Source organism: Plasmodium relictum, assembly GCF_900005765.1.
Source record: "Plasmodium relictum strain SGS1 genome assembly, contig: PRELSG_99_v1_1, whole genome shotgun sequence".
Classification (NCBI taxonomy): Eukaryota; Apicomplexa; class Aconoidasida; order Haemosporida; family Plasmodiidae; genus Plasmodium; species Plasmodium relictum.
In genome coordinates, this window is record NW_021628767.1 from 1,650 (window position 1) to 19,612 (window position 17,963).

The 17,963-nt window shown below is 20.8% G+C and overlaps 1 protein-coding gene and 2 pseudogenes across 3 annotated transcripts in view; 2 read left to right on the forward strand and 1 right to left on the reverse strand.

The window, feature by feature from the left end:
- Positions 1-1,462, forward strand: part of PRELSG_9900100 — a pseudogene marked incomplete at its 5' end in the record, with an annotated part of 3,109 nt that extends 1,647 nt beyond the window's left edge. Inside the window, one exon of the mRNA in view lies at positions 2-1,462. Coding sequence covers positions 2-1,462 — 1,461 coding nt within the window. The remainder of the gene's footprint in view (position 1) is intronic.
- Positions 1,463-7,413: 5,951 nt separating this feature from the next.
- Positions 7,414-11,078, forward strand: PRELSG_9900200 (annotated as a pseudogene). Its single transcript is given in 4 exon segments — positions 7,414-8,283; positions 8,412-10,064; positions 10,066-10,580; positions 10,583-11,078. Coding segments are annotated over 4 exon segments (3,534 nt in total).
- A 5,390-nt stretch (positions 11,079-16,468) lies between these two features.
- On the reverse strand, positions 16,469-17,760 carry PRELSG_9900300 (Plasmodium exported protein, unknown function; the record flags this gene model as incomplete). Its single annotated transcript, XM_028677345.1, has 3 exons — positions 16,469-17,068; positions 17,187-17,447; positions 17,566-17,760. The coding sequence occupies 3 exons, from the start codon at positions 17,758-17,760 to the stop codon at positions 16,469-16,471; spliced, it is 1,056 nt and encodes a 351-aa protein (XP_028531313.1).
- Positions 17,761-17,963: the final 203 nt, after the last annotated feature.

A 17,963-nucleotide genomic window follows, 5' to 3' on the forward strand; every position in this document is an offset into this window, starting at 1 on the left:
AGAAGTAAATAAAGAAATCTTATTAGGAGTTAATGAAGAAAGAATTAAAAATCCCATGTTACAAAAGCAAAAGATTATATGGAAGAAACATTGGGAAGAGATACGTAAAAAGCTAGAGGATGAAAATAAGAAAGAGTGCTTTATAAAATTGATGGAAGAATTAAAGAAAAAAGAAACCAATATAAAAGAAATAGATAAAATTAATAAAGCAGAACAAAATATAAAAGAAGATGAAATTGAAGAGGAAAAAAAAAAAGAAAAAAAAATGAAACATATGGAAGGAAAGATAGAAGTAAGAAAAAAGAGTAATTATATGACATTAAGAAGGAAGCCGAAGAGAAAAACTATAATAGAAATACATATGATGATAATGCAGGATTGTAAAAAAGAGGAGTGGGAATTAAATAGAGTAGAATTTTTAGAAATCTGCTTGAATGAATGGTTAAAAAACGAGGAAATAATTGAAAATATAATGGACAAAGAAGTCATATTAAGAAAAGAAAAAGAAAAAAGTAATGTAGAATTAGAAAAGCAGAAGATGCTATCAAAGAAATGGACAGAAAGAAAAATAAGGCTATTGGAAAAATGGGAAAAGGAAGAATGGTTTAAAAATTTGAAAGAAGAATGGAGAAAGGAGGAAAATATGTATGCAGAAACAAAAGATAAATTAGAAGTCATGGATAGACAAGATAAAATAGAGAATGATCCCATATTAGAGAAGAGAAAAGAAATATGGAAGAAATGGTTACAGAGACAGAGGGAGACATTTATGGATTATTATAGGGAGGGATGGTTTAAAAAATTGTTAGAAGAATACGAAAAGGAAGAACATGAATTTATAAAAGATGAAAACGGGAAGAATGTAGAAGGAAAAAAAAAAAACTTAGAAATTGAGATAAGAGAAGTAGCAATAGTAGGCATAAGGAAAGATGTAAATGAGAAGATAAAAAAAGAAAGATTAATATCTAATATGTGTGCAGAGATACATATGATGGTATTAGACCAGTGTAAAAAGGAAGAGATAGAGTCCATGACAGATGAGTTTCTTAAATCATACATAGAACAAAAGAAAAAGCATGAAGGATTTCTTGAACAAGAAATGGGAAATAAGAAAATAGATGAATTAGAAAAAGAAAGAGAAATGAATATTATGATAGAGAAGAATAAAGAAAAATGGGAGTGTTGGAAAAAAGAGGAGTGGTTTCAGGAGTTGAAGTTGAATTGGAAAAAGGAAATGATACATATGAAAGAAATAACAGATAATATAAGAGAAAAAGTAATAAATCCAATGCTGGAAACACAAATAATTGAGAAACAGTGGCAAGAGAGGCAAAGGAATATTTTAAAGAAATGGAATAAACAAAATAAAAATGAAAGGTCTATGAAGAACAAAGATGAAGAAACAATAAAAGACAAAAATGATGAAAACGATTTAAAAAAATGGGATATTACAATATTATAAAACCTAGTATGGTGTGTATACTATATGTTAATGAATTTTTAATTTATTTATTAATTATCCTATTACTTTTTAAAGAACTAGTTAATAATATAAAATATTATTAACCCTTATAATGATAAAAGTCATCTTTTCAATCAGGAAAATAAATCTATTCATATATTGGTTAACAAAAGTGTTGCTAATCTTTTATATTGCATAAAGTTAGATTACTAATAAGGAAGATATTGGGCATGCACTGAAATTGGTTAAAAAAAAAAAAAGATATGTATATATATAGCAATATTTGTTTTTGTTTATTTTACTTATATATATATGTTTATAGTTATTTAATAATAAAAAAAATTTTTTTTTTTTTGTTGTCGCTTGAATAGAAAAAATAATTAATTTTTACTTAAATAAAAATTATTGCATGAGCAGATAAAGTTTGTGTTATATTCGATTTGTATATTTTGAAATAACATTGAATAACGTAGAGTTTAATTTTTATTATTTGTTATAACTTAATTTTATGCGTGTAAAAGTAAAAATACGTATGTTAGGCAATACATAATTGTTTCGTTTAAATTAAAGGTTATATATATATATATATAATAAAAATAAGTATATGTAAACTAAAAGTCGATATATTTAGTTATATATGCTTTTTATTAATTTATTTTCCTAATACTCTAGCAAAGTCATTGAACAAGTAATTAGTAATTGATGTACTGGCACTATATATATATATATATATATAAATTTATAATAATTTTTTTTTATTTAATTTTAAGAATATTTAAGAAAAAAAAATATAAAATAATTTTTTTTTACAAGAAATTTGACTTATATCGTTAGATATGAGGTTTAATTATATTTTGAAGTAAAAGTATAATTAAGCTTATAATTTCACAAAAAAATAAGTATATATTTTTTTGTTATATTAAAATTTTACGTTATTAAAAACAGTTAAATAACTTTAAATTAAATATATTATTTGTTGTAAGTAAATTACCTTACTAGTTAATAAAAGATGTTTATTAGCCTTTTATAATATACAAAATTAGGTTACTAGTTAGGAAAGTACGAAAGCACTAGTGTGTCACATATATCGATGTTAGTTAAGAAAAAGAGAAAAATATGCATATATATATATGGCTACACTTATTTCAGTAGAATTTTTTGAAGAAAGGGAGAATTAATTTTTACTTATATAAAAATTAATGTATAAAACTATAAGAATACTTTTTATTAATTAAAAGAAACAAAAAGTATAATGTTTGTGTTATATTTGATTTGAATATTTTGATATGTCAGTGGACAACTTAAAATTTTATTTTTGTATTTTTTTATAGCTTAATAATTTGTGTGAATTTTTAAATTAAGATAATGAACTTGTGGTTAATAAAAGATACTATTAACCTTTTATAGCACATTAAGTTAGTTTACTAGTTGTGTATATACAAGTTAGACATGCACTGACGATAGATTTAAAAAAAAAAACATATATAAAGCTATTTTTTTTTATTTTTATTTATATAAATCTTCGTAATTAAAAAAAAAATTTTAATTATTTTTTTTTTGTTGTGTTTTTGTTGACACTTGTGTTTTTAAAAATTAGATAAAGAATTAATTTTTACTTATTAAAACTTAAGAGATAAAAGAATAATGTTTATGTTATATTCAATGTATATTTTTGAAATAATATTGAATAATATAAAGTTTTGGCTTTATTAATTTTATAGTTTGTATGTTTTTAATTAAAAGAATAAGTAATTCTTTGTAAATAAAAACTCATTTGTGACAGTTAATAAGTCTATTAAAAGAGGCAATAAAATTTAACTCAGTTATAAATGCTCTTTATTAATTTTTTTTTTTTAATACTCTAGCAAAGTCAATAAGGAAGCAATTAATAAATCATTATTTAATTCCAAAAACAAACAAACAAAAAAAAAAAAAAAGAAAAAATTGAATAATAAAAAAAAAATAATTTAATTTTTTTTTTTTTAAATTACAAAAAATGTATATATATAAAAATAAACAAACAAAAAAAAATAAATTTTTTTTTTTTTTGTTTTTATATAGCATCAGTGCATGGCTAACTTGTATGTACATGACTAGTAAACTAGCTTAGTGTACTACAAAAGGTTAATAACATATTTTACTAACTACTTCCATAACATATGCATTCTTTTCATATTTTTCTTGAATATTAAGTCCTAATTGTTTAATGATCGTAATGCTAAGTAAAATTAGAGGTTTATTTTCCTCTATGATTACAAATCTTATTTTAATGGCTCTTCCATTAGATAGCATTTTTAATACAACCTTTTTATATTTTCTTGCATTATTACTAACAAATAATCCTCTAATTGAAAAAAGTGGAATTGTTAAATCAGTTTCTGTATATAGTTCTTTTGCAGTGTGAGTTGATATAGTACTCACATTTGCCCCTGAATCTAGTAATATATTTACCACTTTTCCATTAACTTCTACTAATCGTCTTCTATACTTCTGGTTAATAAAGGTTATTATTAACCTGTTTTAGTACAATATGCTAGGTTACTGTATGTGTATATACAAGTACCCATGCACTGACTGAGTAACAGAGGATATTATAATTTTTGTAGTACACTAAGCTAGTTTACTACTAGTGTACGTATAAGTTAGCCATGCACTGACGCTAGTTTAAAAAAAAAAAAAATATAAAGTTATTTTTTTTTTTTTGCCTGTTTATTTTATTTATATACATTTTTGTAATTAAAAAAAAAAAAAAATTAAAATTATTTTTTTTTTTTTGGGATTGTTGGTTGACATTTGTTCGAATTAAAAAGAGAATTAATTCTTGTTACTTATAGAAACATAAGATATAAAACGAATAATGTTTATGTTATATTCAATGTATATTTTTTTAAAATAACATTGAATAAATTCAAGTTTTGACTTTTGTCAATTGTTATAATTTGCTTGTATGTTTTTAATTAAAAGAAGATACTAGTTCTTTGTAAATAAAAACTTATTTATAACAATTAATAGATGTATTAAAAGATGCAGTAAAATTTAAATTCCGATTAAATATTATTCATCATAAGAAAACATTATATATATATAATAAAAACTAATATATATATATAAATGTATATTTAGTTATACATGCTCTTTATTAATTTGTTTGTTTAATACTTTAGAAAAGTCATTAAGAGGGCAATTAATAAATCAACATACTAAACTGTTATAAAGAAGTTTTTATTTACAAAGAATAAGTATATTCTTTTAATTAAAAACATACATACAATTTATAACAATTAACAAAAGTAAAAACTCTAATTTGTTCAATGTTATTTCAAAATATACTTGAATATAACATAAATATTATACTTTTTCATCAAGTTTTTCACGCAACAAAAAATTAATTCTCCTTTTAATTCGAACAAACGTTAACCGACAGAAAAAATAAAAAAAATTAAATTATTTTTTTTTAATTTTTTTTTTTAGAGATCAACATTTATTCAAAATTATTTAATTAGATAATTAATTTTTACCTAAATAAAAACTTAATCAATAAAAATATAATGTTTATGTAATATTAAATTTATATTTTTTTTTAATGGAAATAAATAAATTAGAGTTTAATTTTTGTCATTTGTTATAAATTAAGTGTGTATATTTTTAATTAAAAGAATATACTTATTCTTTGTAAATAAAAACTCCTTTATAACAATTTAACATATTTATTAAAAGGTGCTGTAAAATTTAATTCAAATTAAATAGTATGCATCACAAAAAACCATTATATATATAATAAAAACAAGTATATATATATTTAAAAACATATGTTTATTTATACATTCTCTTTATTGATTTGTTTAATACTCTAGCAAAGTCATTAAGCATCCAATTAATAAATCAGTTTTATATATACTTTATGTAATTTCAAATTTTTAAATATTTAAAATAAACAAAATGATAATGTTTATTAACCGTATATAAAATATACATTTCTTTACTTTCCATTTTATATTATTAACAAATAATTTTAAGTAAAAAATAGTAGAAAAAAAATTAAAAGAACAAAAAAAAAAAAAAAAATAGCATTCAAATAATATAAAGTAAAATATAAAAAGAAACCCCCCCTAAAATATGAACTAAACAGAAATTTAATAAAAGTGAATCAATTAAATAAGAACTTAAAATATATCATCAGAAACTTAATTATAATAGAGAAGTAATACTTACATAAAACTAAAATGTCATTATTTTTTTTATTTTTTTCTCTTTATTCCTTTCATTTTTTGCTAAAAAAATACATAATCACTTATGAAAAGTAGTAAAGCATTTAAAATATAAAAGCATACTCCGAATTAAATTAAATTAAATATTTTCCATATTTTAAAAAGCATTAAAACAAATATATATTTAAAAAAATATATAAATTATTATTTTATCATTTTTTTTTTTAAATGAAGTGATACTATTATTTATTATTTAAAAACACAAATAAGTCAAATAAAAAACAAATAAATTTGAATTTTTTATAAGATTCTTTTTGCTATACATCTTAATAAAAATTATAACTATGAAAAAAAGAAGCATCTTAAAATTGTTTTTTCTTTTTTTCTAGCTCAATTGGAATAATATCTGTAGTTTTTCTATGTATTACTGCTAATATGTAGCATGCAACTATATTTTTTTTTTTTATTCAAAATATAAAATTTCTTTCTTTTCTTTTTCCTCCTTTTTTAATTTTATTAATTTATTGTTATTTTAAAAAAATTTCATATTTCAAAATATTTTGCATTCAATGCTTTTCTAATTTATGCATATATAAAATTATATTGACAATTAAAAAAACATGTTTTATGATTTAAGAATTTGAATATTCTAAAAATGAAAAATTTATCACAAAATTATGATAGAAAATAGAGGGAAGATTATATAATATAGAAATAAAGATTAGAGAATATTTTTCGAAATAAAGTAATGAAAATAAATTAATAACTATAGAAATAATTAACCATTAAATAGTTAAAAAAAAAAAAATCATTATGAATTATATAATTTTTTTTACAGTACTTTTTAAAATTAAACTTAAATTTATATATTTAAATTCAAAATCCTTAATTCCAGATATGTCATTATAAAAGGCAAATTAAACTAACGAAATTAAAATAATTTAATTTAATGTTTCTAAAAAAAAATATCTATTTCACAAAAAAATATTTTTCTTTGATCATATATAAACATATTTAGTCAAAAAATTATTCGTGAAAAAATAGAAAATGAGAAAAAAATATTAAATTCTCACAAAAACCATAATTTATATATTTGTATTAAAAGTAGTTTATTCAGTAAGTATAAAGTAACAAAAAAGAAATAAAATAGATTTTTATATGATAATTTTCTAAAATAATTTTTTTTCCTTACTATTTTGTTAATTTTTATTTTATATAATATGTAATTAATTTAAATTATTATTTTATTTTCTTCTAAGAAATATTAATTTCACCTAAATATAATTTCACTATTGTAAATTACCATGAAAAATAAATTATATACAACTTTTTATTATGAAATAGTTGCATTTAGAAAATATAACAATTTAATATAAAATCTGTTAGTATAATTAATGATATTATAACCAGTAAAAAAACTAATACATTTACAAATTTATCTAATTTAAATGTAAAAATTTTAAAATAATTCTATACAAAAAGAAAAATAATTTTACATTTTTTTACTAATATTATCATTTTTATTGACATAATTTTAATGCTATAGTATTTTTTTAATATAGCATACAATTCATATTTGAGGGATTTTATGAATACATATATTTATTTTATTAAATTATTTATTTAAACTAAATAATATACATATGCATAATTACAATTCAGGATTGAATGAATGCTAAAAAAGAATTCAGGAAAAGAAAAACTAGAAATGCTTCAACATGTATATTTGATTATGACATCTAGAAGAGAGATGTTACTAGTGAAATTGATTTTCAACTTAATGATGCTCATATAGAAAAAGATCCTGATAAAAGAAGAAAAATTTGTGAAAAATTCAATACCTATGCAGATGAAAAAAAACAAGAGTTTATAGATGAAAAATGTAAATTACTAGATACTCAAGGAGAGTCTATATACAAATGTAGTGACGAATGGTCTCAAATTGAAGCGCACATAATTGACAAAATAAAAGAGAAGCCCGGACACCCATGTAACAGAACCTCTAGTAATTACACAAAAAAAAAAAGTGATAAAAATGGGAAAAAAAATAGCAAGAGTGATAAATGTTTAAGTCATATTCAATCGAGTATAAGTAATAGAAATAGAAAGACTGAAGCTTTTTCAATTTCTAACAATTTAAGTACCACTGTCCTCAAGCCTACAATATCTACAGCCACAAGCACGGATACACATAATCACAAACCCCTACCTTTGAGTGCACCTAAATTTACACCCTCATCTTCTCAGGATATTTCACCTATATTTGCATCAACTTCTGCAAATATATCAGTGTCTACATCAGCTCCTGTATCTACACCTACTACTATTATTCCTACTTCCAATGCTTCTATTTTGTCTAATCGTAATGATAGCTTTAATATGACTGTAGGTTACACAAATAATAATACGTTAAATAGTACAACTAACATTTTACCTACTTTGTCTTCACCTATTCAAAATATTGATAATAAAAATATATCCCCAACTTATTCTGTCACAGTTAAGCCTACAGTAACTACATCTACTGTTATAACTACACCTGCTATTATTCCTATTTCAATTGGATTTGGATCATTTTTTGGAATTCTTATCCTTTTGATCTTTTTATATAAAGTAAGACCAAATTATCATACAAATGTACAAATAATTCTGTATTCACTGTTTTTTTATTTTACTTAAAATAAAATTAGAATAAAAAAAATATATTTTATTTATTTTATAAATTTATATTAATATAATAGTGTACTCCTATTGGACCATGGCTTGGTAACCGAAAATCAAAGAAAAAAAAAAAACAGAAAAAAAAGAAAAAATTACAAATATATAGGGTATCAAGGCCTCTAGGATTTCCTTATGAAAAATCACAAAGTAATAGGAAAAACCTTGAAGCATGTAATAAGACAAATAACTTTATATGTGAAATTATATTAGAAAAAGAAATTAATGCAAATGAAAGATATGAGGAAGAAGAATTAAAAAAAAATGAAAATAAAGAAAAAAGAGAAAGAAAAGAAAAAGAAGAAGAACATAATGAAAGATATATAGAAACAAAAAGAAATATTGTAGCAACAAGGAAAAAGTGGAAATGGAAGGCTGTAATTGAGGTACATATGATGATGTTAGAAGAGTGTCAAAAAGAGGAGTGTGAATTGAATAGAGGAGAATTTCTAAGCATTTGTCTAGAAGAATTCAGAGAAGAAAGTATGCATCCGAGTGTAATTAACAGTAATATGATATGGGAAACAGATCAAGAAAAAATTACTAGTATTTTTTTGGAAGAAAAGCCTTTATGGAAAATATGGACAGAATGGAATAGTAAGTTGATAGAAAAATGGAAAAAGGAACCGTGGTTTAAAAATTTGAAAAAAGAATGAAAAAAGGAGATAAATAAATCTATAGAATTAATAGAAAAAGAAGAGATGATGAAAGGCACAAAAAAGGGAACAATTAACCCTATGCTAGAGAGACAAAAAATAATATGGAAGAAATGGATACAAAAGCAAAATAGGTTACATATTTTTGATGAAGAAGAATTGTTAAAACAGTTAGTAGAATATGCAACAGAAGAAGAAATGAAAAAAAATATGGAAACAATAGATAGAGAAAAAATAATAATAGATATAGAGGAAAAGGATAAAGCATTTAAGTATTCAAACAAAAATGAATTAGTATCGAGATTAAAGATAGAGATACACATGATGGTATTAAATGAATGGAAAAAAGAAGAGTGGATATTAAACAAAAAAGAATTTCTGAAAACATGCATAGAAGAGTTGAAAATGCAGAATAATTCAGATGAAATAACAGAAATTTTAGAAATAGAAGAAGAAATAATAAAAGATATTACACTGGAAAAAAAAAAAAATGAGTTAGAAAAAATGAAGAAAGAAAAATATTTTATTGAATTAAAGCAAGAATGGAAAAACAAAGAAAAGGTATATATGGAAAAATTAAATAAAGAGAACTTATCAGGAGATAATGAAGAAATAATTGAAAATCCTATGTTACGAAAGCAAATGATTATATGGAAGAAACATTGGGAAGAAATGCGTAAGAAGTTAAAGAATGAAAATAAAAATGAACCCTTTATAATGCTTATGGATAAGTACAACAAAGAAGTCATTAGAAAAGAAGCAGATGAAATTAGTATAATAGAAAAAAATATAAAAGAAGATGAAATTGAAAAGGGAAGAGAAAAACTAAAATATTTACAAGAAAAACAAAAAGAGGAAATAAATAGAAAAGGTGAAAAAGAAAGAAAAAAAAAAGAAAAAAAGATAAAACATATGGAAGAGCATGTAGAAGAAGAAAAGAAAAAGAGTTGTATGACATTAAAAGTTGAAGTGGAAAACTATGATAGAAATACAAATGCTAATAATAGAGGACTGCAAACAGGAGGAATGGGAATTAAACAGAGAAGAATTTTTAGAAATTTGCTTGAATGAATGGTTAAAAAATAAGGGATCAATTGAAGGTACAATAGACAAAGAAGTCATAACGAAAGGAGAAGAAGAAAGCAGTAATGTAGCATTAGAAAAACAAAAGATTTTATCGGAGAAATGGATAAAAAGACAAAAAAGAATGTTGGAAAAATGGAAAAAGAAAGAATGGTTTATTAATTTGAAGGAAGAATGGAAAAAGGAGGAACAAATACATATAAAAACAATAAACAAAATAGAAGTCATGGATAGAGCAAATGAGATAGAAAGAGAAAAAGAATTATGGAAAAAATGGATTGAGAAACAAAAAGAAGTATTTATGAGATATAACAAGGAAATGTGGTTTAATAAGTTTCTAGGAGAATACGAGAAGGAAGAAAATCAGTGCATAATAAAAGAAAACGAAGAGAACATAAAAGAAAAAAAAAAAAATTCGGATAAGAATAAAAGAGAAGTAATAATAAAGGAAGAGTAGAAAAGAAAACAAAGAAGAAAACGTTAATATCTCATATGTGCATAGATATACATATGGCAGTATTAGATCAGTGTAAGAAAGAAGAATTAGAGTCTATGAGATATGATTTTCTTAGATCATATATAGAAAAAAATAAAGAAAATGAAAGATTATATGAACAAGAAACGGGAAATAAGGAAGTAGATGAAGTAGAAAAAGAGAGACAAATGAATTTTATTATAGAAAAGAAGAAAGAACAATGGGAGTGTTGGAAACAAGAGGATTGGTATCAAGAATTAAAGTTGGATTGGGAAGAGGAAATGAAGCACATGATAAAAACAACGGATAAAATAAAAGAAGAAATAATAAATCCTATGTTAAAAACTCAAACAGTTCAGAGAAAGTGGCAAGAAAAACAAAGAAATATTTTAAAGAAATGGAATAAACAAAATAAACTAGAAAGGCCAACGAAAAAGGGCGAAGATGAAGGAGGAATAGAAGATAAAAATAATTAAAATGGTTAAAAAAATGATATAATACAATATTATAAATCCTAGTATAGTGTTGGTTAATAAAAAAATTGTTATTAACCTCTTGTAAAATAAAATAAGCTACTAGTCAAAAAGCGTAAAGTTACTCTTTGGTAAATTTAGAGGTATTTCAGGGGATAAATCTAGAGATTTAATGCCAAATTTTTTTAATATTTACAAAAAAAGCCATTTTTTTAATAATCTGTATATTAGCAGTATTGGTATAAATCGATCAGTAGTAGCCATGTGGAAAAATGCAAGAAAGTTAAGCGTCTTTAAAAGTCTGGTGCATTTATTAAATAAAGAATTAATTAAGTCAAAAAGCACATACTTTAGTTCTGGAAAAAAAGGATTATTAAACAAAAATGTAATATTATTTTTACTTCATGGTTTTAAAAAAATGTGAAGATGTATGTGAAAAATATAAGTTGTCTTAAATTTTTTTAAAGATTAACCAATAAATGATATTATTAAGATATTTTAAATAACATTAGGAATTAATAATAAATAAATATGTATTATTTGCATATATAAGATATTAGATAAATAAAAGACGTTATTAATTTTTCTGTTTGAAATTTTGATTCATTAATTGCCTGTTTAATGACTTTGTTAGAGTATTAGTTAATAAAGGATGTTATTGATTTTTTGTGATGCATAAAATCAGTTTACCTGTTAGGAAAATACAAGTCAGTCATGTACTGGCGCTACTTAAAAAAAAAAAATATATAGTTATATTTTTTTGTTTTTTTTATTTTTATATATCTTTGTAATTAATTTTTGTTTATTTTATCTTTATTTGAATTTTTATATATCTGATTTATTAATTGTCCATTTAATGACTTTGCTAAGGCATTGAATAAACAATGTAATAAAGAACATTTTTATAATTTAATATTTTTATCTGTTTATACTTTTCCTTTTTAGTGAAGTTGCATAAAGATGATTAAGTGTTTAATTATTTAAAATTTTATAAAGTATTCAATAGTTAACATATACTTAACATGTATTAAATATCTTATATAAACATACATACATAATATCTTTGATTAAAGATGATGCCTTTTACCTAAGTTTATATATTCTTCAAACTTTGGTTAATGAATAAATTCATTGCCTTTAATTAATATATACAGTTTAAGGTTTATCTTAATAAAACTTATCTACACGTTCGTAGTTAATTTCATAATATCAAATGAACTTTTAAAGCTTAAATAATTATATCTTCTCTGAGAGTACATTGCATGCAAAAAGTCAAGATACTAGAACCTTGACCAACTTAGTGTGTCCAATTACTGTTTTTTATTTAAAAAATATCTTGGTTATGATTATATTATGTTTTTTTTTTTATTTTTACAACAATTTTTTTTTATATTTTTTTTTTGGAGAGAGATTGAAAAAGAAAAGAATAGCAAGTAAATTGTCTTTATTCTTATTTAACTTTTATAGATTTTTATTTTTCTTAAAGTGATTTAATTAATTTTGTATTATACATAGAATTTATAATACAAAATTATAAAGGAGTCCTAAAACTTGCTCTTTATTAACTGGATATTCATTACTTTTATCCAAGTCTTTGAATATCCAATTAATAAATCAAATTTTTTCATTTTTTCTCCCCAAAAAAAATTAATTAAAAAAAAAAGATTAAAAATAATATCTTTCTTTACTAAAACTAAAATGTTAAAAAAAAATAATTTAAAGAATTTTTTTTTTTTTTTTTTTAATTTATCTAAAAACACATGATTGGTATTAATAACATTGTGTGTGGTTAATAAAATTTGTTATTAACCTTTTGTAGTACACTAAGCTAATTTACTACTTGTATACGTAAAAGTTAGCCATGCACTGACGCTAGTTAAAAAAAAAAAAATAAAGTTATTCTTTTTTGTTTGTCTTTTTATAAATATATACATCTTTGTAATTAAAAAAAAAATATAAATTAAAAATAATTTATTTTTTTTTTTATTAAAATATTTTTTTTTTATTGTTGAAATTATTTTTTTCATTGTGTTGTCAACGTTTTTGTTATTGGAATTAAATAAAGAATTAATGTTTACTTATTAAAACTTAAGAGATAAAAGAATTATGTTTATGTAATATTTAATGCATATTTTTAAATAACATTGAATATAATAAAATTTTGACTTTATTAATTGTTATAGTTTGTATGTTTTTAATTAAAAGAATAACTAATTATTTGTAAATAAAAACTCATTTATAACAATTAATGGGTCTATTAAAAGAGGAAATAAAATTTAACTCAGATTAAATAGTATGCATCATAAGAAAACTATATATATATAATAAAAACGAATATATATATATATATATATATATACATATACTTAGTTATACATGCTCTTTATTAATTTGTTCGTTTAATACTCTAGAAAAGTCATTAAGCAGACAATTAATAAATCAGTGTGCGAAACTAAATTTCTTCATTGTTATTTTAGCTAGTTGTTGTATACAAAAAGTTAATATACTGATTTATTAATTGGTCATTTAATGACTTTGCTAGAGTATTAAACAAACAAATTAATAAAGAGCATTGTATAACTAAATATACGTTTATATATATATTAGTTTTTAATTATTATAAACGAGTTTTTATTTACAAAGAATTATTTATTCTTTTAATTAAAAACATACAGATAAACTATAATAATTATTAAAGTCAAAATTTTATTATATTCAATGTTATTTCAAAATATACATTGAATAATACATAAACATTTCTTTTATCTCTTAAGTTTTAATAAGTTAACATTTCTTCTTTTAATTTTTAAAACACTAAAAAAAAAATTAAAACATAACATAACATAAAATAATTTAAACAACCAAAAAAAAAAAAAAAATATATTTAATTTTTTTTTTTTTTTTTAATTACAAAGAAGTATATAAATAAAAATAAACAAACAAAAAAAAAATAACTTTATTTTTTTTTTTTTTTTCCTTTTTATTAATTAGCGTCAGTGCATGGCTAACTTGTACGTACACAAGTAGTAAACTAACTTAGTGTACTACAAAAGGTTAATAACTAATTTTATTAACCATATACATACTTTTATTAACTACTATATATATTAAAAAAAACCATTCTCCAAAAAAATCAGTGCTGTTAAAAAGAAAAATAAAAGAATTTCTTTTTAATTGGATATTAAGACATTTTCTCAAATAACTTGTATACACAACTAATTTTTTAGATATATTATAAATAGTTTTATTAAGTGCTTAAAATGATCGTTAGTATTATTTATTGAACACTGGTTCAAAAAAAATATATCAATTAGTGACTAATAAAAGACATTATTAACCTTTTATAGAGTAACAGTTATTCATACATAATATATCGAGTTAGTCATTGCATTCACTAGTTTTAAAAAAGGATAAAAAAGAAGGTTATGACCATTTTTTTTTAAAGTATGTATTGTTACGGTTAAATTAAATTTTTAATTTTTTTTTTTGATGAAAGATTTAATGGAGATTTTTTTTCTGTAATGTTTTTGTTATCAAATAGAATTAATTTTTAAGAAATTGGTTAATAAAATTAGTTATTAACCTTTTGTAGTACACTAAGTTAGTTTACTACTTGTGTACGTACAAGTTAGCCATGCACTGACGCTAGTTAATAATAATAAAAAAAAAAAAAAAAAATAAAGTTATTTTTTTTTGTTTGTTTATTTTTATTTATATACTTCTTTGTAATTTAAAAAAAAAAAAAATTTTAAATATTTTTTTTTTTGGTTGGTCGAAATTATTTTTATTATGTTATGTTTTAATTTTTTTTAGTGTTTTAGAAATTAAAAGAAGAAATGTTAACTTATTAAAATTTAAAGAGTTAAAAATGTTTATGTATTATTCAATGTATATTTTGAAATAACATTGAATATAATAAAATTTTGACTTTATTAATTATTATAGTTTATCTGTATGTTTTTAATTAAAAGAATAAGTAATTCTTTGTAAATAAAAACTCATTTATAATAATTAAAAAACTAATATATATATAAGAGTATATTTAGTTATACAATGCTCTTTATTAATTTGTTTGTTTAATACTCTAGCAAAGTCATTAAATGACCAATTAATAAATCAGAAATACAAAAATTAAATTAAAAATTTAAAGAAAAACAAAAAGGATTTTATTTTTAATAATATTTAATTTTTACTTTTCTTTTTTATATTTAAAAGACCGTTAAAGACTATAATTTAAATTTGTTTGTTTGTTTTGATTAATCATTTTACATGATCAATAATTTTAATCAGGATTTAAATTTTTAATAAAAACGAAGGTATATCTTTATTAAAATAGAGAAATTCATCTAAAACAATAATTGCTAAGTTATGCAAACTACATCTTTAAGGTTTATGTATTAGTAGCATAAATATATTTTTAAAATAATTAAAATCAATAGACATGTCTATGCATGTTCTTTATTAAGTTGTTTCTCTATACTTAGTTTATAAAAGTATGTACATGGTTAATAAAAGATTCTATTAACCTTTTATAGTATATTTATTTTATTAGTCGTATATGTACAAGTCATCCATGCACTGACGCTAGTTCAAAAAAAAAAAAATATATAAAGCTATTTTTTTTGTTTTGTTTATTTTTATTGTATATATATCTTTGTAATTAAAAAAAAAAAAAATTTATTTTTTTTTTTTGTCATTTGACATTTTTCGAATTAAAAAGAGAATTAATTTTTACTTACGTAAAAACTTAAAAAATATAATGATAATACTATATTCAATGTGTATATTTGGAAATAACATTGAATGAATTAGAGCTCAATTTTTGTTATTTGTTATAAATTTTGTGTGTGTTTTTATATAAAATAAAAAAATTAATTTTTTAGTAAATATAAACTCCTTTATAACAGTTTAACATAATTATTAAAAGATGCAGTAAAATTTAATTAAAATTAAATATTATGCATCATAAGAAACCATTGTATTTAGAATAAAAACAAATATATATATATATATTTAAAAACGTATACTTAGTTATATATGCTCTTTATTAATTAGTTTGTTTAATACTCTATAAAATTCATTAAACAGCTATTTAATAAGTCAATACTCTAGCAAAGTCATTAAGCAGACATTTAATAAGTCATCATTCTAATATATATATTTTCCTTATATATAATACATGCATAAATAAAATATTATTTATATTATATTCCTTATTGATCCAATTTAAAATAGTTCGATATTACTATTTAATAATCAATGTATAATAAATATTACATAATTATAATTATTAGAAAATGAATTAAAGTCTGGATTCATTATAAAATTTATGAACACTCAATTTAATGAATCAATTATTTTATATCTCACATTATACTCCTTAACTTTCTATATTATTTTTTTTGAAATAATTTTTTTAAAGGACAAGTCTTAGGATTATGTAAACTTTTTAAATTGCGTGGATTATCTTGATTACATGAGCTTTCTGGGTTACATGATTTTTTTTTATTACGTAATCTTTCTAGATATTTCCACTCTTTTCTACACTTTTCTTCATATTTATTAGTCCATTCATATTGTCTTTTTTTAAATTGGTTTAAATCCTTATTTTTCTTTTTGAAAAAAGTTAAGTATTCTTTATCAGTATGATAACTTTTTTTAAATATCCTATATTCTTCGGAAATTTTATTATGTATATCTTTTATATCTTTAAGTATTTCACTAAACAAATACTCGAATTTTTCTTGTTCCCATTTTCTTCCATATATAGAAAGTCTCACATCATTAATATAACACATATCTTCCCAATTTTCTAATACATTCCTTATTAATGAAACTGCAGTCTTTTTAAAATCTTCTTTAAATTTTTTATATAGTTCATTCACATATTCAAGTTTATTTATATTCTCAGATTCTTTCTCTGCTAGAGTTTTTAAATGATTTTTGTTGAATTTAGATACAGAAATTTGCATGTTTTCCTTTTTTAATAAACGCTAAAATAAAATTCGCAAATTAAAACAAAAAAAAATATATTTATATCAATATAATGTTAATTTAAATAATTATCTTCTTATAAGAATAAGAATAATTTTAATGTGAATGCTATATTACTTCCAAAAAAAAATATGAAAATCCAAGAAATAACACAGTAAAAAGTTTTAAGTAAATGAGAGTCGTGTTGCTATTCATTTTATCTGTTTTTCCTTTATTTATATGTGAATTTATGGGGTAACTGTTCGTGATAGTACTACTTGAATCCTTCGTATATTCAAGTTTATTTATATTCTCAGATTCTTTCTCTGCTAGAGTCCTTAAATGATCTTTGTTGAATTTCGGCACAGAAATTTGTATGTTTTCCTTTTTGAATAAACACTAAAATAATATTCGCAAATTAAAACATAAAAAAATATATTTATATCAATATAATGTTGATTTAAATAATTATCTTCTTATAAGAATAAGAATAATTTTAATGTGAATGCTATATTACTTCCAAAAAAAAACATGAAAGTCCAAGGAATAACACAGTTAAAAGTTTTAAGCAAATGGGAATAATGTTGATCTTCTTTTTAGCTGTTTTTCTTTTATCTATATATGAATTTGTGGGGTAACTTTTCGTGATAATACTATTTGAATCCAAAATATATTTCCTTAAATCACCATTTGATCTTATAAAATATATCATATTTAAATTCTATATTTATAAAATAAAAAATAAATTTTTTAAATAAAAAACTATTTTTAATATACTTTTAGTGTGATTTATTTTTTATAATTAAAATCTAGATAAATCTTTTTAATTTAAAAAAAAAAACGGCAAAATTATATCATAAAAAGATAAATATATATATATATATATATATATATATATATATATATATATATATA